Source organism: Erpetoichthys calabaricus, chromosome 2, assembly GCF_900747795.2.
Source record: "Erpetoichthys calabaricus chromosome 2, fErpCal1.3, whole genome shotgun sequence".
Taxonomy (NCBI): domain Eukaryota; kingdom Metazoa; phylum Chordata; class Cladistia; order Polypteriformes; family Polypteridae; genus Erpetoichthys; species Erpetoichthys calabaricus.
In genome coordinates, this window is record NC_041395.2 from 231,209,421 (window position 1) to 231,229,185 (window position 19,765).

Consider the following 19,765-nt stretch of genomic DNA (forward strand, 5'->3'; position numbering starts at 1 on the left):
ACCAATCTATGCACCTATAATCGATCTGGAAAGTGAAAAATCATAGTGTTATGGAAACACAAATGTCATTTCTTATCAAGATTAATTATACCAATCATTTGCAAATTATTTTTGATTAGTGTCATGATATTGATATAGTCAGTTTTTTATTTTAGAAATGTTCTTTTTTCTTTAAGGTATAATTAAAATGTGTTTTTTGGTGGTGTAGTGATTAGTAGTTCAGCCTTGAGACTCAGAGACATAGGATTCAAATCCAAATCTAGTTAATGTCTGTATGGAGTTTGCACATTCTCACTATGTCAGTGTGTTTTTTTCCTCTGCATACTCTGGTTTTCTCTAGACATCCTAAAGATAAAAAGTTTAAGTTAACTGGTGAAATTAAACTGGTTGGTATGAGTGGCTGGGGGTTCCTCTTGGGTTGTTTTCTAACTTGTACTTTGCCAGGATAGCTTGCAGCACCCCAAGGTTCTAATTTAAATTGGTGGAGAAAGACCTTTATTACAGTAAGGGTGGCTACTTGCCTTCTGTCCTTTGCTTTCAATTCAGGAAGTTGTGCAAGTTGTGAAGCTATTATGGATGGATATTATTTAGATTTTGAAAGCTAAGCTACATCAGAAACAAACATATTCCATTATGGTTCAGAGTTCTATATCATGGTTGAAAGGTCCAGTATCTAAAAATGTCTCCTGTCAATGTTTAAAGTGTAGTGTATAGGAAAAAATACAAGTGTGTTGTGTTCTGTTAATGATTTTAGATAATCAAATTTGTAATAGGTTTGGGATAAAGGAATTTAAAACTTGGATGTTTGTTTTTTAAATTTTTAATTCAGTCTGATTGTTTAAAGCATAGCTATTCATACCAGCTGTTGTGCACCTTTATACTATCTGGAACTTGTCTATTTTCAATGTTTGTGTGTACAGTTATTTTTTGAGACACTTAGAATATTGTATCATTATTCTGGTAGTACCATTTTGTATTTTATGTTGTGCTTGGCGAACTCCATTTTGTGCTTATTTCTGCATAGCAGTGTCCTGAGTGCTGCTTACAAAACTTGGGAATCAAGTGTCATATTGCATCATCACCTCTTGTGTAATAAAGATAGTGATGTATAGCTTCTGGTATTTTTGGTATTGGATTTAGTTAAAAACAATTGCCTTTTCAAGTAATTCTTAGGGGAGAATTATCCAAGGTATTTTGAGGGCTTATGTCTTGGTTCTTTTTTGACTATGAGTCTGTTTTTATTTAGTTGTTTGTTGTTCTTGATCTTTAATAAATCACATTTCCAAGTTGCATGACTATGAGTCTGTTTTTATTTAGTTGTTTGTTGTTCTTGATCTTTAATAAATCACATTTCCAAGTTGCATACTTGTTAAATTATATTCTAGCACTGTCTCTGAGATTACAACACCTGACCTACAGTATTTCTGTCATATGACTATGGAGCCTTAGAGGTAGCAAACCAGACAGACAACTTAACATAGAGGAAGCAAGTATATTTTGAAAAAAAAAAAAAAAGAAAGAAATAGGAAGCAAATGTAAAATCAAACTTAAAAAATACAAGTCTTTTTCATTATTCAGGGTAGATAAAAGTTAATCTATGTAAATTTATGAATAACAGTTGTGGACGCTAGGGGTCGCTGTTGCCCAGTTGAACCCACCAGACAGATGTCCCAGATACACGTGTAAAACACCAAGAAGATTTTATTATTCTTTTCTTCAATAATAGTGCCCAAAGCACCACACTTTCCACAATTCTCCAATAAATAAATCAATACAATAATCAATAATCATACAATCTTCCAACTCCCAGCAGCTCCGTCACACTCCCACCCAACTCCGGCTCCGTCTGCTGGGGTTTCCCATAGTCCTTTTATACTTCGTGACCCGGAAGTATTTCTTCTCCGGGTCACCATCACATGTTCCTTTATCAAGCGTCCCGGAAGTACTGTGGGCTTCCGTCCTTGTGACCCTGAAGCACTTCTGGGTTAACGTCCTCGTAATATCCCCCTGGTTCTTGGTGAGTTCCCCCTGGCGGCACCCACGGCACCCAACAAGGCTGAGGATATGGACTCCATGTCCCATGCTGCCCTGCGGGAATCCGAGGAGCCATTTCTATCCAGGGGAGCTGCCATCTAGCGTTCCGGGGGATGTAGTGTCCTGAAAAGGCTGTTTCTTTCAGTTGAGGGACGTCCTGGCTGGACTGAAATGCCGGCCATCCCTCACACAGTTTATGTCAGTTTATTCTAATATAGCCAGGCTGCCAGAGGGGGTCCATACCTCAAACGAGAAACTCATACTGGTAAATAATTTGCACATGCAAGTAAGAATTTAACTGTACTCTGTACATGTGACAATAATGCCCCAGGTATGCCTGGGTCAGTAGGGGAACCTCGGAGGAGATAGCTCAAGGACTTTCATGTGACTTTCCTAAGCACATAAGTGTTTCAAGGGCTTGTCCTGGAAGTAAATATAGGGTAAGACTTAAAGGACTATTAAGATGACTCAGGGTGAAGTCTCAACAGGTAGGTGCTGTGAGTGCCATGGAAGACAGACAGACATCCCAGCTGGACAATGGCATGTCCTCAGGTCAAAATGGAGGGTTCAGGGGATTGACAAGCAGAAGCTGGCAGCCATGAGCAGTTCCATCCCCCATGTGTTAACTGGCAGTGGTCCACTGGAGGCATCTCAGCTTGGACACCCACAGGGGTTCATGGCGAGCTGGAGTCCGAAAGTGCAGCCATGTCGGGGTCCCTGGGTGCCTCAACAGGGTGCTGTTGGGGGGCACTACCATAACTCTCAAACAACCTAGAAGTACCTCCCACAAGTCATTCCGGGTCACCAGGAGCTGTTCTGGGCCCAGTATAAAATAAGCGTTTTGCCTTATGTCTGGGAGTCAGAGCTGGGAGGCAGCAGGCAACACTCAACTGGAGGTGAAAGGACAGAAAAAACTTTATTGTTTGTATGTTTTTTGGGCTGTGTTTTATTGTTTTGGTGCTTGTTGGACTAAACAATCCATTTCAATCCATGACTGTTTTGGACATTATTGGATCTGGGGTTTGGGGCTCAGTGGCACCCCATACTGGTTACAGTGCACAGTCTGGATGCAGTTGATACTTTTATTTGGTTTTCCCAGTATTACACAGTATACTGTTGGTCTGTTATGAAATAATATACTTTTTATTGCTGTTTGTTTACAGTTGGATATCACTTGTTTATGACTTTAGACTGTATCCTATCTACTTGCTCTGTTCTGTTTTCCATTGCTGCTGTATAATGCTGCATTACTTACAGCTGCTTGTGATATCATGGCAGCCTTTTTATTTAGGAGTAGGCCATGTATTACAGGCTTGTTTGATTTTTATTGTAAGATGGCAAAGAAAAAACTTCTGTCAGTGGAAATGTCCAATCTCTGCTCAATTAAGTGGCTAAGAATTTTAGATTACCCCTTTAAACAAATATACTTATGTCTTGTCATGTACTAACTTCAATTAACCCCATTTTTGATAAAGATTAGTACTGCCATGAACATTGTTCTAGTGAGTAAGTGTGTCTGTTTGTATCTTGACATACCTCTTATACCTCCTCCTCCTCTTAAGGTGTGCTTATTTAAAAGCCACTCTATTATACAGAGAAACATTTTGTCTAAAACATTCATAAGCAAAATATATTAAAATGCTTTTTTATTTACCTTTATCAGAGGCTTTTTATCAGAAGATTACACAAGGTATACATATGATAAAAATGGAAACTTACAAACTTCCAACCCAGAATTACAGGTAAGATATTATACAGTATGTACGATAAAGCTGAAAGTCTATCAATTATATGAGGTAGACAAAGATGCAATATGATATACAGTATGTGCAGTAGGCACTGGTAGTATATGTTAGCTTTAATTAGTTTTTGAACAATGTAGGATTTTAAACTTTTTACTTGTGTTGCATTGCACGTGGATCCTTGATGTATTTAATAGGGACTTTATGTCATTTATTAATAAAAAAATCTCTACAAAATGAAAAAATATTTCAGTGGGAATTTGTAAATTAATTATAAGTGAGACAAAAAAATAAATAAATAATACCATAAATATTTACAAAATGGAGTCAATCTATGAGAGAGATACATTTGCCTTTTTTTTTAAAGCCAACCCATGATGGCTTTTGAGGTGTTTTAGTTCTTTATCCGGCTGCAAGATCAGTCTTCAGTTTAAAGAAGGCACTAGTTAATCTTTAAGGACATAATTCTTAAACACTGTACAGCTAGACAATTTGACTTTGTTGTAGATTTTATGTATTTTCATTGTCTTTGAGCTTTTTATATGCCATTGACAAGTTGATGCAACTCAATAAGCTTATACAGTATTTATTTTGGAATGTTTTCTCGACTTCATGAAATATTTTGTTAGATGGGTACAGACCTAGGATGGGACTTGCCAGAGATATTTTAATGCCAGTTAAATCATTGTGAAACAACTCTATTATATATAGATAGCTGAATACTTATAGAGTTGTTCATTTTCTGTTTTTTGTGGTCATTTGAAGCTTATATAGAATTTTACTTTCACTTTGACATAGTTGTGTCTTATGTGTTTGTTATAAGGAAAAAAAGAAATACATTAAGATTACATATTATAATACAATTAGCTGCATGTGGTCTTTGGGACAAAATACAACCCAAAGGCTCTATAGCAGTTTTATGATATTCATGAACTTGGAGAGGCGTCAACTAACTGTTAAGAATTACCCAGTGCAGAGGACGTGGACCACCTGTGCTTGGTGCCCTACTGGCTTTCGTAAGAAGACACTAACGATATCATATCTTAGCTGTATCGCTGGCATATAAGTCCTATTAATCTTTGTCTTAAGAAAATACCTCCAGGTAGACAATGTTTTTAATGAAAACTTCAAGCCTTGCCATCTGTTGCTGAGGTGTTTCACTTGCACGTTGTTGAACCACGCCATTTGCTTTCTTTCAACATTGTGTCACTTCATCATTAGCACAACACACCCACACCCACACACACACAGGTCTTTGGTTTAAATATGTCTAATAATTGAAATAAAATTCTAAATTAATATTTTTAAAGCCACTGTAAAATGAATAAAATATGACCTGATCGTGGTACTTTTGTTGTGAATTTAACAGTAAGTAATATTTTTTAAATTTGACATCACCTATTGCAAAATGTCTATCTTTATTTGAAATCTTATACCTCTAATTTTTGAAATGGATGGTAGAGAGGTGGGGTGGATAGCATTGATGCTCCATACCTCTAAGAGACAAAAGTTGGCTCTATCTTGCACATTCTCACCATGTCCTTTTAGGTTTTTTTTTTTCACATACTTCAAACTTTCTCCCAAATCCCAAAGATGTATGTAAATTACTCCAATGTGAAGGAGCGTGGGGATTTGTGTTGTGTTGGGCCGGTAATATCACTTCAAGAGAGGCTCACCAAATTAACAAGGGTAGGCCCAGTTATGGGATACACTCTGGAACCCCTGGAGGTCATAGCAAAGGATAGAATTAAAGCAAAATTGAGCACCATTATGAACAATGCTGCAGACCCTCTCTGTGACATACTAACACTGAGTACTTTCAGCCAACAAATTATTCAGTAAAATCTGTGTATCTAATTCATGTTGTGCCATTTTAAATTAGATTAGATATACAAAATGCATCAAAATATCTAACCATGTCTGGGAATTGTATATTTTTGACATTCTTATTGTATTTTCAGAGGCACTGCCACTATCGTGGTTTTGTGGAAGGTGTAAAAGACTCTCTTGTCATACTAAGCACATGTGCTGGCCTCAGGTATGTTCAAAAGGCTTATTTGATTATCTGATATGTTAATTGTTCCAGCATGAGAACCAGTTGATTTCTAAACAATAACAAAAAACACTTTAACTATATGAGTGTGTAGTGTGTTCCATGATTTACACCTAAAATACTCTACTAATTATTTTCCACTTCTTGTGTTGGTGAAAGTCTTCTGCTGAGATACCCGTGTCAGTGCCTTTAGTAATTCTCAGAACCCGAAATAGAGGCCACTAAAAAACCCTCTGCTTATGACTGATGGGTTCCCTAGTCTTGCTATAACTTTCTGTCCAATTCTTAAGGGAACTATCTCTCTTTTGTGCAAAATACCTCATATACAATGTCACTTGTGCATGTTTGCCTTTAATTCCTTTTGTTGTGTAACTAGAAGAAATATCACCATCATCACGTACCCTTTGACAATGCTTATCCTTCCCAACATCTTTATTTTCAGTAGCATTGCAGGATGTCAGAATTTGTCCTAGTAAATGTTGTAAAGAAGGATCAAATGTTCTGTATATGCCCCTATACTATAGGGGCATATATATAACCACTTCGAGCATGGAAAACGTACTACATAAATAACATTTATTATTATTACACATATTGAAACACTCAATCACAAATGCAATCTCCAGATACATTTGTCTGTTTATGGAGACAAGATGTTTCTAGATATTGGGTGGTAACCAAAGCACTCAAAAAGATAAAGGTAGAGTATAACTGATTTCTGCTTCCTCGTCTTATAGCACTGTCTACAAACAAGATGTGCAGACAGCAACATAAATCATAAACCCATTATAATGCTCAGCTACAATCCATCTACAATACATTAGAAACACTATACCTCCTTTTGGCCTACTAGTTAAAGAATCTCCTACTTGAGTGCTATGCCCTGGCTGTCACACCTTGCTGTTCAGAGAGATCACATCATTGCATTCCAGAATGGGTGTTTCCATTGACTGCTATGAGGAAAAATTATGAACAAAGCCTATCCTTTTTTGATTTAACCTGTAAAGTATAAGGAAAGTAGTATCAGTTCATTTCAACAATTAATTCTTCAGAATCCAAAACTGCCTTGACATCAAACTCCAGTCCTGGGATAGTGTAGCCACTGCCACCTAGTGTCACCCATAATGGATATCAACATCCCTGGATAGGGTTCTGAACCTTTTGTTTGCTGTGTTTAAATAATGGACCCAAATCTTTTAGTCAACAGTCTGAGCTTGATTTGCTCCACTGGATATCCTTCATTTGATGGATTATTAAGTGATTACTTTATATCAATTGAAGCATTTTTGTTTAATATTGTGACTGAATAAACGTGTTATTATGTGTTTATGTCTTACAGTGGCTTGATTTTCATTGATAATAAAACTTATGTGATTGAACCCATAACCGAGTCTTCAATAAATGAGCACCTTTTGTATGAGATGCAGCAAATGAGGCACAAACACTGTGGGACCACCAACATTAATCCTGAAGTAAAACATAAGGATGAACCCTCAGTGCATGGTACCACAAATTACAAAGATTCATTGGATTTCATTACTGAACATCTCAGGGTACAATTTATTTCTGTCAAATTCAAAGTATCAGTGTAGGAGATCTTCCTCTGCAGGTCATAACTTCCTAGTCCTGGTCATTGATTCGTTTGGCCCATATTAAACAATGGGTTAATGTGTATGTGTGTGAGTGTAATTGTACCCTGCTTTCAGACAGGGATCTTGTGCTGTGTTCATGTGCTATTGCACAGAAGAGAAATATAAGCTTCCCAGTTGTAATTTTACATTAATACCCACTATGTGGTAGCTCCCAATAGGGCAATGCAGAAAAAACAATGCTACAGAAATTTGCCAACCTGTGATGTAATGTTGACTTCTCACACCTTTCAATAGTATGCAATAAATAGAACAACAAAGTCAGTCAGAAATTACCTGTTTGTAGTTGCATTGTATTTGGAGTGGCGCAATACATGCTTAATGTGTTTAGTTTGCATTTTATTTCCACAAAAAAAAAAAAAAGTTTTTTATATTGTGGACCAAGCAACAAATCAACAGTGACCTTACGTCTCTCCTCAAACCCAGATCAGAAATTCAGGTAAAGTGCAAAGACCAGTCATCACAAATGATAACTTTTCTATTCCCATTACATGTGAATTGCCTTCCATTCAATGCTTCCATGACAGGTTCCAGTTGTCCATGACACTGACGTGGAGGAAAATGTCTTTGAAAAACTCATTTAAAAGCCTGTATCACTATTGTTGTAACTGTAGGTCACAAAAAAGTCTCAAAGCAGTCGAGTAGATCACAGTAGACGTGCACAGCCACTGCATCATGTTACTGCCAACAACACTGTTGCTATATAAACAGTATGGCCATAACTATAGTGATGTCTGTGAAATGACAGGAAATTTAAATAAATAAATAATAACTCAGAATACACAGTAAAAAGTCATACAAATGGCATCAGAATGTTCCAGAGCTTGAGGTCACCAGAAGCCTAAGGAAAGAGCAAAGCACTGCAACCAAACATATAACAAAATATCTCTAGCATGTGCACACAGATTCCAATAGCTATTGCCAATTACTTTAGAATTTGACATATTTTTAAAATATTGTTTTTGATATACAGTACTTTGTTTCTCTTCTTGGTATCCCACTGTAGTACTTGCTGCCACTGCTCTACATCCAAGCTTTTTTCCACCCCGTGGAAAAGATACCTGCGATACTGGGAGCCAGGGAGTCAATGGATTAAAATATTCTGTTGTCAGACTTCATGGCCCATCACAGACTCAACTGTAGACTGGCCAGGAGAAGGTGGCAGGCAGCAGGCCAATGCCTCTGGGCCTGTGACTGTGTCTGACTTCAGCTTTGAAATTTCTGTTATGAGGACTGTGGTTCTCCTGGGGTTTATTTTCTCCAGGGTTGCTGCTGACAGGATTGTTTATCTTCCTCTCCTCCGATGTCAACTGGCCATACTCCAACAATTAAATAATGGATAAATATTGTTGGGTTCCACTATATGTTAATCACATTCTATCTACTCTGTTTTCCTGTCTGGTTAAAAAAATCTGTGCCTTGATGTGCACTCATTATGCAACTGGGAATTTGTAAACTTTGTATTTGCATTTTCCCAAGGACTTGTCACAGTACACTGTGCCTGCAATCAGTGATGACTGCTATGCAAAAAAACTGAAGTGTATTTAATTTATATATAAATTGAAACATTTTCAGAAGAGGTTTGGCAATTCTAAGATGACATCATGTGAGTTAATGTGGCTATGTGCAGGTTTGTGTTAGGATGAATTGGTGTACATATCCAAGGTTTTGTTTCTGCCTTAAGATTGATCCTACCATGATATGCTCTGGATGCTGTGGCCCTGATCTGGAAAAAGCATATTTGATAGTGGATGATTAGAAAGTTATATATTTTAATTGAGAGCTTTGCTGTATTTCTAAAAGAAAGGAGGAGTTACTGTTGTGAGGTTGCAAAACATGTAATTAGGGGTACAATTTGATTGGTGCATAATTGTTTTTACAAAATAGAAAAAACATAATGTTAACTTGCAAAAACTAAAGAGAAGCAAATAAAAAGGACCTAGTTGATACCCAGATTATCAAATGAAAATTTCAAACAAAATTGAACTGAAAACCTCACATGCTTAATAATCCACTCATAATAAAGAAATGGCAAAAATGTTTCCATGTAGACTATTGTTATACTTTACAATTTACTGTCTGGCTGCTGGCTGCAGTGCAATGCTGGACATAATTAAACATAAGCTAGATGTTTTGATTCCTAGAGTTTATTTTCACTAGTAATTATTTCAATATTTGTTAGAATTGAAATATTCATTATTATTCCTTAATACCTCATTAATAAGTACATCATTTTTTCTTTTTGATTTTTAGAAAAAACGTGAAGTCTTAGCACAGACATATTATGTGGAGTTTGTATTTGTGGTTGACAATACAAGGGTAAGTTTATATTGTAACATTTTAAATAAATTAAGTCTTTATTTAACAAAAAGCTCAATCTAATTTCCTATTGCTTTACATAATATTTCTTTTGACAGTATAAGTTTATGAATTCCAATGCGACAGCCGTAGAGAATCAAATGACAAGCATGGCCAATATCCTTGACGTGGTAAGTAACATACATTTTTGACATACTGAGTATGATCTTCTGCATTTCTTAGGCAATGTTATTTGAATAACATATATATTTTTTTACGCCACCACCTTATTTAAATGCTGATTCTGAGTGAGTATTTTGAGGTCCTAGGAGACTAATCAAAGTCTTCAGGCAAGACAAATATCCTGCAATGATTTTGCTTGTAATATCTGGAAATAACTCAGAGGGTAATGGCATATACTTTGTCTGTTAATAATAGACAGGAGGAAATTTAAAACTAGAAATAGCCCCAGGTTTAAAGTTTTCTTAATAAAGATTATTTAATCCAATCAGAATATGGTCAATGGATTGGTTAAGTATGGTATGAGTACACAGCAGAAATAAATGGAAAGGAATCCAGGATTACTTCAGTTTTAAAAATAACAGGATTGTCATAATGACTTATTCTGGTGTTAAGGAGGCATTATAACACAAGAACAGAAACATAGGATGGTCTTTTGCTCCTATTACAACATTGCATTTCTAGTGTTCAGAGGTTGCTGGCAGAAATACAGAATTTCTGTAATGAATATGGAAATTTGGGCATTTAACCTGAAGAATATTACAAGTGATATAAATTGTAACTGAAAAAGACAACTGAAAAAGAAATCTTACAAGGTAAACTTACTGTATTTAGTATTAATTTATTTAAAAATTAGACTTTTTCATAAAATTTTGTTTATATTGAGACACTGAATTTGATACATTTTTCCCAATCAGTTTTAGTTGCCTAACTATACCTACTTTAAATGTCAGTTATGAAATATTACTTTTACACTGGAAATCAGATGAGCCCTTTTTTTACCAATTTGCAAACCTTTATATATTTAGTTAGAAATAAAATGAACATGTATAATAAAGTGCTCACTGGTGTATGTTGGTGGTTAGTTTGGCTTTCTTACAGATAAAGAAACAACTAAATGCTTCATATTATTTGAACAATTTGAGTTTGTTTTTTATGTACTGTATATATAAATTATTGAACAATGCATTTACATACACACATGCATAAATACATTATATATACATACACTGTAAACATATTCACAAACCCCATATATGAGTATATTTTTGTATTTCACATAAAAAATGTGAAGGGTTAGAAATAAGACAAAGTTAACTTGCATTGGCTGCTCATTTGATTTCACGAGTTAAGAAAAAAGATCAATACATTGATTATTAACTGCAAGACATATTTATTACAAAATTAATATTTTGTGTACATACAGTATGTAATATTTTATGTACATATGCGTCTATCATACTGTTTTATGATGAAGTGGCCTGTGTCTGTCTGGTTAATAACAACAACAAAAGGAAAGTAAAGGAAAATAAAAGACAAAGTAAGAAATTAAAATAAGACAACATTAATTAACATGGAATAAGAGTAGGGTCCAATGACCAGGGAGGACAGAAAAAACAAAAAAAAACTCCAGACGGCTGGAGAAAAAAATAAAATCTGCAGGGGTTCCAGGCCACGAGACCGCCCAGTCCCCTCTGGGCATTCTACCTAACATAAATGAAATAGTCCTCTTTGTATTTAGGGTTCTCATGGAAGGAATAGATAATGATGGTCATGCAGACTTCTGGCTTTTAATCCATCAATGTTGGAACATCATTGTGCTTTGAGTAGATGGTGGTGGCGCAGGCCGCCACCACAACGAAACCGGAAAAAGAATATGTGAGTCTTCTCTCACAAGCTTTGTTCTTCTGTCAATGACCACAGTACAATGGAACTGGTAACAAGCTTTACCACAATCAGAATGATCACAATGCAGCCAGCACAGCATTCATCTTTCATGTGTACTGACATCTTATTCTCCATCGTTCTCACCTCTCTTCACCTTTCTGTTTCTTATCAACTCATCTTATACATTAAACGTAGTAAAAAACACATATACAGTAAACATGAATATACATATGTTTTAGGTAGACTGGTGCACTGGCACTACTTGAAAATAGATCAGAAACTTTCAGTTTATGAGGAGGTGCTCAACTGGTAAGAGACTGGCACAGGACAATGCTAGGTCTCCATCAAACCTCCAGGAGAGAGTGACAGACAAATAGACAGACAGACAGTTCTCAAATGCTGGAATGCAGAGCACACAGGGAAAGCACAACCTGTTTTGCTTGTTACATGTCCTGGGATGACAGTGTGCTCTAGTTGATAAAGCATTGCACCAGAGCATTTCACTTGACCTTATTGTTAAAAAAAATACAAGCAGTTGCACTGTCTATTTGTAATCATAACGCATGTTGGGATGATGTTCACTTTAAAAGGTGCTGCATGACCACAGCTTGGTTGAAGTAAAAAACACAGAGAAAAAGAGTTGAGATATGCATATGCATTCTCTCTAATGACACTAGGGAAAAGGAAGACCATATTAATGATGTGATGTGAGAAGTATTTAATAATAATAATAATAATAATACATTTTATTTATATAGCGCCTTTCCCATGCTCAAGGCACTTACAGAATAAATAAAGAACGGCAGAATATACAGTATATAGCATTGTACAAACCAGATAAATAAACAAAGAAGATTAAGACAGTAAATTCTGAAAAAAAAAAAAAAAAAACAGACAACATAATTGATGGTCTCGCACACACATACAGGTTACATGAGCATCTTGACAGAGAAGTAAACTGAGAGAAAGGTAATAAAGTCAAGTAGAGCTAAAAGCCTTCCTGAACAGATGAGTTTTGAGTTGTTTTTTAAAAGAATTCATGGAGTCAGCTGACCTGATTAATTTTGGTAGGTCATTCCAGAGTCTGGGCGCTATACAGCTGAAGGCCCTGTCACCCATGGAGTGTAGATTAATGACGGGCACAACAAGATTACCAGAATCAGAGGACCTTAGTGGGCGGGCAGGCACATAGTGATGGAGAAGGTCACTGATGTAGTTTGGCGCGAGGTTATTTAAAGCTTTGTAGGTTATTAGTAGGATTTTATATTCGATTCTGTAGGACACAGGGAGCCAGTGAAGGCGGAGCAGGATGGGTGTGATGTGCTCGCTGCTGCTGGCTCGAGTAAGGACTCTTGCAGCTGAGTTTTGAATAAGCTGGAGCTGTGATATAAGATTAGAAGGGGCACCTGCCAGTAGGGAATTACAATAATCGATGCGGGATGTGATAAAAGCATGGACAAGTTTCTCAGCATTAGAGAAGGAGAGGAAGGAGCGAACACGGGATATGTTACGGAGGTGAAAGTAAGAAAGTTTCTTAATGTGATTTATGTGGGTGGAATAAGTGAGGGAGGAGTCAAAAATGACACCAAGATTTTTTACAGTAGAGGCAGGTCTGATGAGATCACTGCCAAGATGGACTGGGAAGGAGCTCATTTTATTAAGTTGCATTTTAGTCCCAATTTGCAGGAGTTCAGTTTTATTGCAATTTAATTTTAAAGACTTCTGCTCCATCCAGGTTTTAATTTCACTAAGGCAGGTTGTGAGCTGAGAAAGCTCTGATGAAGTTCCACTTTTAACATTGAAGTAGAGCTGAGTATCATCTGCATAAAAATGATAACCCAATCCATAACTACGGATAATATGGCCAAGGGGAAGCATATAAATACAGAAAAGCAGAGGACCGAGGACAGAGCCCTGAGGGACTCCTTGTGTGACTGGCGCTGAGCTGGATCTACTGTTGCCAAGACTAACAAACTCTTGCCTATCAGTCAGATAGGACTTGAACCACTGGAGGGCAGTGCCAGAGATACCCAGCATGTTCTCCATTCTGAACAGTAGGATGTCATGTCTGACAGTGTCAAATGCTGCACTGAGGTCTAACAGAATTAATATGCTGGTTTGTCCAGAGTCTGCTGCCATAAGCAAATCATTGGTTACCCGTAGCAGAGCAGTTTCACAGCTGTGCCGCGCCCTGAAACCAGACTGAAAGGGTTCCATCAAATTATTAGAGGTTAGGTAATTGGTGAGTTGGGAAGCTACAACACGCTCAAGAACTTTTGACAGGAAAGGTAAGTGGGAAATAGGCCGGAAATTGTTAAGATTGTCAGCATCAAGGCCAGACTTTTTTAACGTTGGGGTTACAGAAGCAATTTTAAAAGTGAGCGGCACAGAGCCAGTGTCAAGGGATGAGTTTATTATTGTTGTAACAGTCGGGATTATGGCATGAAGGCAGGATTTAAGTAGTGTGGTGGGGATGGGGTCCAGTACACAAGTAGTCGGCCTCATCTTATAAAGCAGGTCATTAACAAACGCAGATGTGACTGGTGAGAACTTAGAGAAGGAGCTGGATGGAGTGGGAAAACAGGGAGAGATATAAACAGATGATGTATTTATGTTGGTTGAATTATTTAGATCTTTAATTTTGTTACGGAAAAAGTGGAGGAATTCCTCACAGACTTCAGTAGAAGAGGTAGTTGGACCAGATGCGGGTTCGAGTAGTTTATTAACTACAGAGAACAAAACCCTTGGGTTATCATGGCTACTTTCTATTATTCTGCCATAATGGGTGTTCTTGGCAGAAGTTAGTGCTTCTCTGTAAGCTCTTTGGTGGTCAGAGAAAGCCTGGATGTGCACGGTGAGGCCAGTCTTACGTGACATTCTCTCAAGGCGTCGGCCAGCTGCTTTCATAGATCGCAATTCTGAGTTATACCAAGGAGCTGAACGTTTAAAGGAAACCTCCTTATGTTTTAAAGGAGCTGTTTTATCTAATGCTCAGTGAAGGGCTGTGTTATAGTGGTGAACAAAACTATCTAGTGTTGATGGAATAGGTGCAGACAGTAAAAGATGCTTATACATTATGATGCTTATGATGCTTATACATTAGCTTGAAGTGCAGATTACTCTGAATCATAATGAAGCATCTGCCTGATGTAATGATTAATAGATGTTTAATACACAAGATATTGCGTCAGATTCTTATAAGCCCAGATACTGAAATGCTAGAGTGAGCCTAGCCATAAAAGTCACAGGTTAACTGAAGAAGACAGACTTGTGGTTCCAGAGGGATCTCACAGCCTGTGAGGGTGAAGGGAGTGACACCAAGGTCTTGCTGTCCCCTGTTATATTAGAGCTAATAAAAGGGGTGTCAGCTTTCCTTCAAGCAGAGATAAGTGTTTTTTGTTGCAACCTTATGGAATCTGAGTTCAGGGAAAGCTAACAGAACACTACTCTGGTGTGACTTATCGGAAATATAGGTGGCTTATTAGGTAAATATTCTAGTTTTGTGTGCAAGATTGAACTTTAAATAGCAATGTATTTTGTGTTGGTAAATTATTGGATAATAACTGTACATCTGTTATTCTGTCTTCCACTGAATTGCAAAATGTGTGACTTATATTTTCTCTGAGCTGTCCTTTTTATCGTCCATTATGAAATTTAGGGGAAAGCATTTAAATTTAACAGAATTGACCCATGTCCAGAGTATTCATCAGTAGAACACTGATTCCCCCATTTGTAATTGCCATTTTATTATCTGGTATTGTAGCTGAGTTATTGTCTTGTAATATTAATGCCAGTTGCTTTAATGCTTATATGTGGGGGAGAATGTTATTCTGTAGAATTTTAAATGGGCTCTGTAGAAATGCATTAAATATATATTATGCGACAACCAACTGGTATACATCTGGTTATTCTGGAGAGTTAATAATATACCTTGAGATCAATTGTGGTTAATTCTATAGTATACATGAGTAAACATGAGTATACATGAGTGTTTGAGCAGGTAATTTATAGATAGAATTGGGTACTAAACTGAGCGAAGGAAATGCAGCTTTCTTATGAGGATTCTTGTTAAACATAAACAACAATTCTGAAATTGTTTATTACTATTTAGCATAATAATTGCCTTTCTAAAATCCATCTATAATAAACCAAATGTGTGTTGATTCTCATTCAATTTTTATACTGTATTGTGCATCTATTCAAATGATAAGGTTATCAGCCATTCACTTAATTTTTTATTCTTATTTTTATATCTTATTTTATTATTCTTCTCTCTGGAGTAGTGATGCCTCACCTACTGCTGCCAGTATCGCAATAGGGCACAGTGTAAGTCATATCCACATTCGTACCACTAGTACTAGTACCACACTTTCTGGTCACCACCATGACATTCACTGCAGTTATGTACATGATTGCATTTACATGATTCCTTATTCTTTAGTTAATTACTTTAGCAAAAATATTTTGTGAGTGTTGTTTAAAAATAAAATAAGTATGTTGTTGAGACAAAGCCTTGCATTTCTCATTATTATAAAATGTACATTTACTTTAGGTACTTGAATACTTTTTTTTTTACTATTACTCAAGTATTCTTTAACTGAAATACTGATGGAGTACTTTGTCTTTTGCCCAAGTATCATTGCTGAGTACTTTTTGCAACTCTGTTGAGTTTGCACCAACTGGCCAACCGATTGACCTCCCTATAATATGGCACCTTGAAACGGTTATACAGGGGTCTCATAAAACTGGGCTTCATAGGAGAGAAGTATAATGAAAGTCACATCAAATCTCAGAAACATCTGGCCAGAAAGCATGTGGTGATAAGGTCTTATAAGAGCAAAATGAACTCCTTTTGACATCAGTTTTAATCACAAACATACCACTGCAGAGAATTCTGAACAGGCTATTGGTGCCATGTATAGATAACTGTGGTAGCATCATGCTAATAAATTTGCAAAGACAAAGGGCAAAACAGATGCAGTAAAGTACAGAAAAACCCTAGACTATTCAGTCTGTAAGCAGTCTGAGAATGTGAAGATTTGTTTTCTGGTAGGAGAAATCCACAGCCACACTGAAGTGTTCTAAATAAACAAACCATTCTGGAGAGGTCTGGTCAAAGCCCAATTTCAGTTCAACTGAAGATAGTTAAGAGGAGCTAAAATCAGTCATTTACTAGCTGTTTCTATTTAACATGAGGGAGTTTGGGCATTTTGAAAAGACAAAGAATAAGGAATCTCTGTTTCATGGACTACACATGGACACCAAATAAATGTTTTGAAATTGTGTATTGATGTGAGAAGAAGAATTGATTGATTGTTACTTAATTGTCAGTTTTACCATTGGCGATGCCAGTAATTAATTAAATAATTTGGTAAGGCTCCCACTTTGTCTTCCTTACCTTTCTCTGTTACTGAAGCAAACTTATTTTAAGAAACAGATTAATAAAATTTATTGATAAACCCAAGGAGTACAGAAATATGATAACTGCATGTATATCAACATAGAAGACAGGGTGCAATACAGACTAGACAGTCGAATATATAAAACAGATGTGGTTGGCTGGCTATTTAGAGATCTAATTTATCTTGGCACAGATAAACAGTTTTATAATACCAAGGCTTTAAGGATGATGTCTGATGCTGTGTGGAGTTGTGTGTTGTTACTCCGGGTTCAATTCTGGAAAATTCTGATTGTGTTGGAGTGCACTCTTTGTGTTTTCAACATGGTCCTTTGTCCATGGTGTGGTGTGATGCCGCTTTCCATACCCTTCTGCTAAGCTCTTTGCTGTGTCCTCTGTAACTTCACAGAGAAAAAGGTTACTCTTTCTGGCAGAAGAGTATAGGCATTGAATTTCCCTTCTTGAAGTAATAGCTTTTCAAAGAGGGCTCAGTCACTGGCATGGAGCTTGATTTGGAAGAGTGGATCTTGGAACTAGTTCAGGGTGTCCAGCTCCAAGGTTCTATGAAGAGTAGCTTCAAGGCCAAAGAAAGTTAGTGAGCTTTTTGCTCCACAGAAATTCAGTGACTTTTCACACCGAAGAGCACCTAGTCAGCTTTCAAACTATCAAAGAGAACAGATCGTCAGATTTCAGCTCCCTCGAAAGAGAAAAGGTCATTAGCTTTCTGGCCCCAAAGATGCTGATTAGATTAATGCAGCTAGTTTTAAAGGAAGGTGTAACCTCTGGTGATTGGATCAAGGTTACTTGAGTTACAGAACCAGTGGCTGCTTAAAGGTGCTTTACCACATCCAGTCATTGTTCAGTTACCAATTACAAGCCTAAAATGATTGTCCATTTGGTGCCTCTTTGTCTGAAGTAGTCTCTGAAGAGGTTTCAGCTCAACCCTGATTTACAACTTTGTTATCAGATTATCAGATTAAGTTCAGAGGTGTTGATTCAAACAGCAATTCTGCCATTCACTCTGGAATGTGTTTAGGGGTGCAGCTGAATTTCTGCATCATTGATAAATCTGTTGTCTTAACAAGTCTTTTGTCCCACTAAAAGCCTAGCAAAATGGGAGATGCCTACTTTGTCCTAGACAGAACATTCAAAAATTGAAAATGCTTATAAAATCTCTAAACAAACAAAAAGAACAGCCAGTGTCTTCTTCTTCTTCTTCTTTATTTCGCCTTATACAATTTCTTATATTAGGAATTTGTTAGTTTTCGCATACCCCTTGGGGTCAGAACGTAGGGTCAGCCATTTTACAGCGCCCCTGGAGCAATTGCAGGTTAAGGGTCTTGCTCAAGGGCCCAGCAGAGTAGTGTCTGCTATGTTTGTTAGTCTTGTTTGTCTCAAATTCTCTTTTATGTCTATATATGCAGTTATCATATTTCTATAATCCTTGTGTTACCAATAGATTGTATTGGTGAGATATTTAATTGTTGCAATTGCCAAAGGCAAGATTTATAATTAATGGATTAATTAATATCAAATAATCAAGTCTTCTGACCTACACTTTCCCACACCCATGTAATTACAGAACATGATGCCTGGTGACAGGATAACAGAATAACAGGATGACAGAACCATGAAATACAATATGCTTCATTACATGGGCATCTTGCACATAAATGTAACTCTAAGAGTATCTTTCCTGGTCAAAGAGAAGGTCAGAATTTATTTGGTGGGTAAAATGCTTAATTGGCTAGTTTCCCCATATAAAAGGAGGAAGTGCACTACCTTAGATCATGCCCATTTTAGATCTTATGGTGTGTCTTGTGAGAGGTATTAATTGTTTAGCCTAATAACATACTACCACCAGAACATACTATGTGTCTGTGGTGTTAGGGTAGGGGATAGAAACCTAATAGGCTGGCCCTGACCAGGGTTTTTGATGAATGGATATTTTTATGTGCATGTACAGTTACAATGACTTATTCACAGTCTACAACATGGACTACCTTTAGCAAATAACAGATTTATGAAGTTGAAAAAGCTTAATTCAAATATGTCAATTAAAAGCACTCTTGTTATGTCATCTTTTAGTTGTATCAACAGCTTAATATTCGCGTTGTCCTGGTGGGCTTGGAAATATGGCAGGAACAAAATTATATCAATGTCACAAACACAGCAGGCAATGTACTGGGATCTTTTGTCAAGTGGAGAGAGAATGACCTACTACCCAGGAAAAGAAATGATGCTGCACATTTGATCATGTAAGCTTACTTTATATTCCATTTAAGAAAATCTATTCAACCAAATATTTCATAATGTCCCATAAATGAGACTGTGACATTGTTTTCTTCTTCTAATTTTCCTCTTATCCTATCTTTATCGCGGGATCCTCTCATGGTTGCTGGATATCATGCCTGTACACTGGTACTGTGAGTGCTGTGCAGAGGCAGAACCTCTGCATTTTTCCCAGTTGATTCTGGGGTTTGTCAGGGGTTTGTTCTTGCTCCTTCACTGTTCAATGCTTGCATGGGTGTTGGGCAGGGTCGTGGGGTCAAACGGCTGTGGGGCATCTGTTGGCGAAGAAAGATTCACTGATCTTGACTTTGCTAACGATGCTGTGATCTTCACGGAGTTAAAGGAGGCTCTGATCGGGGCTCTTAAGAGACCAAGCGAGGAGTCTGAGTGT

The 19,765-nt window shown here is 37.0% G+C and overlaps 1 protein-coding gene across 1 annotated transcript in view; it reads left to right on the forward strand.

Annotated features, from left to right (window-relative positions):
* zgc:174164 (uncharacterized protein LOC570656 homolog) overlaps positions 1 to 19,765 on the forward strand; it is a 72,413-nt gene that overhangs the window by 8,458 nt on the left and 44,190 nt on the right. Inside the window, exons 4-9 of the mRNA XM_028795235.2 lie at positions 3,698 to 3,776; positions 5,738 to 5,814; positions 7,169 to 7,382; positions 9,732 to 9,797; positions 9,896 to 9,967; positions 19,171 to 19,340. Coding sequence (XP_028651068.2) covers positions 3,698 to 3,776; positions 5,738 to 5,814; positions 7,169 to 7,382; positions 9,732 to 9,797; positions 9,896 to 9,967; positions 19,171 to 19,340 — 678 coding nt within the window. The remainder of the gene's footprint in view (positions 1 to 3,697; positions 3,777 to 5,737; positions 5,815 to 7,168; positions 7,383 to 9,731; positions 9,798 to 9,895; positions 9,968 to 19,170; positions 19,341 to 19,765) is intronic.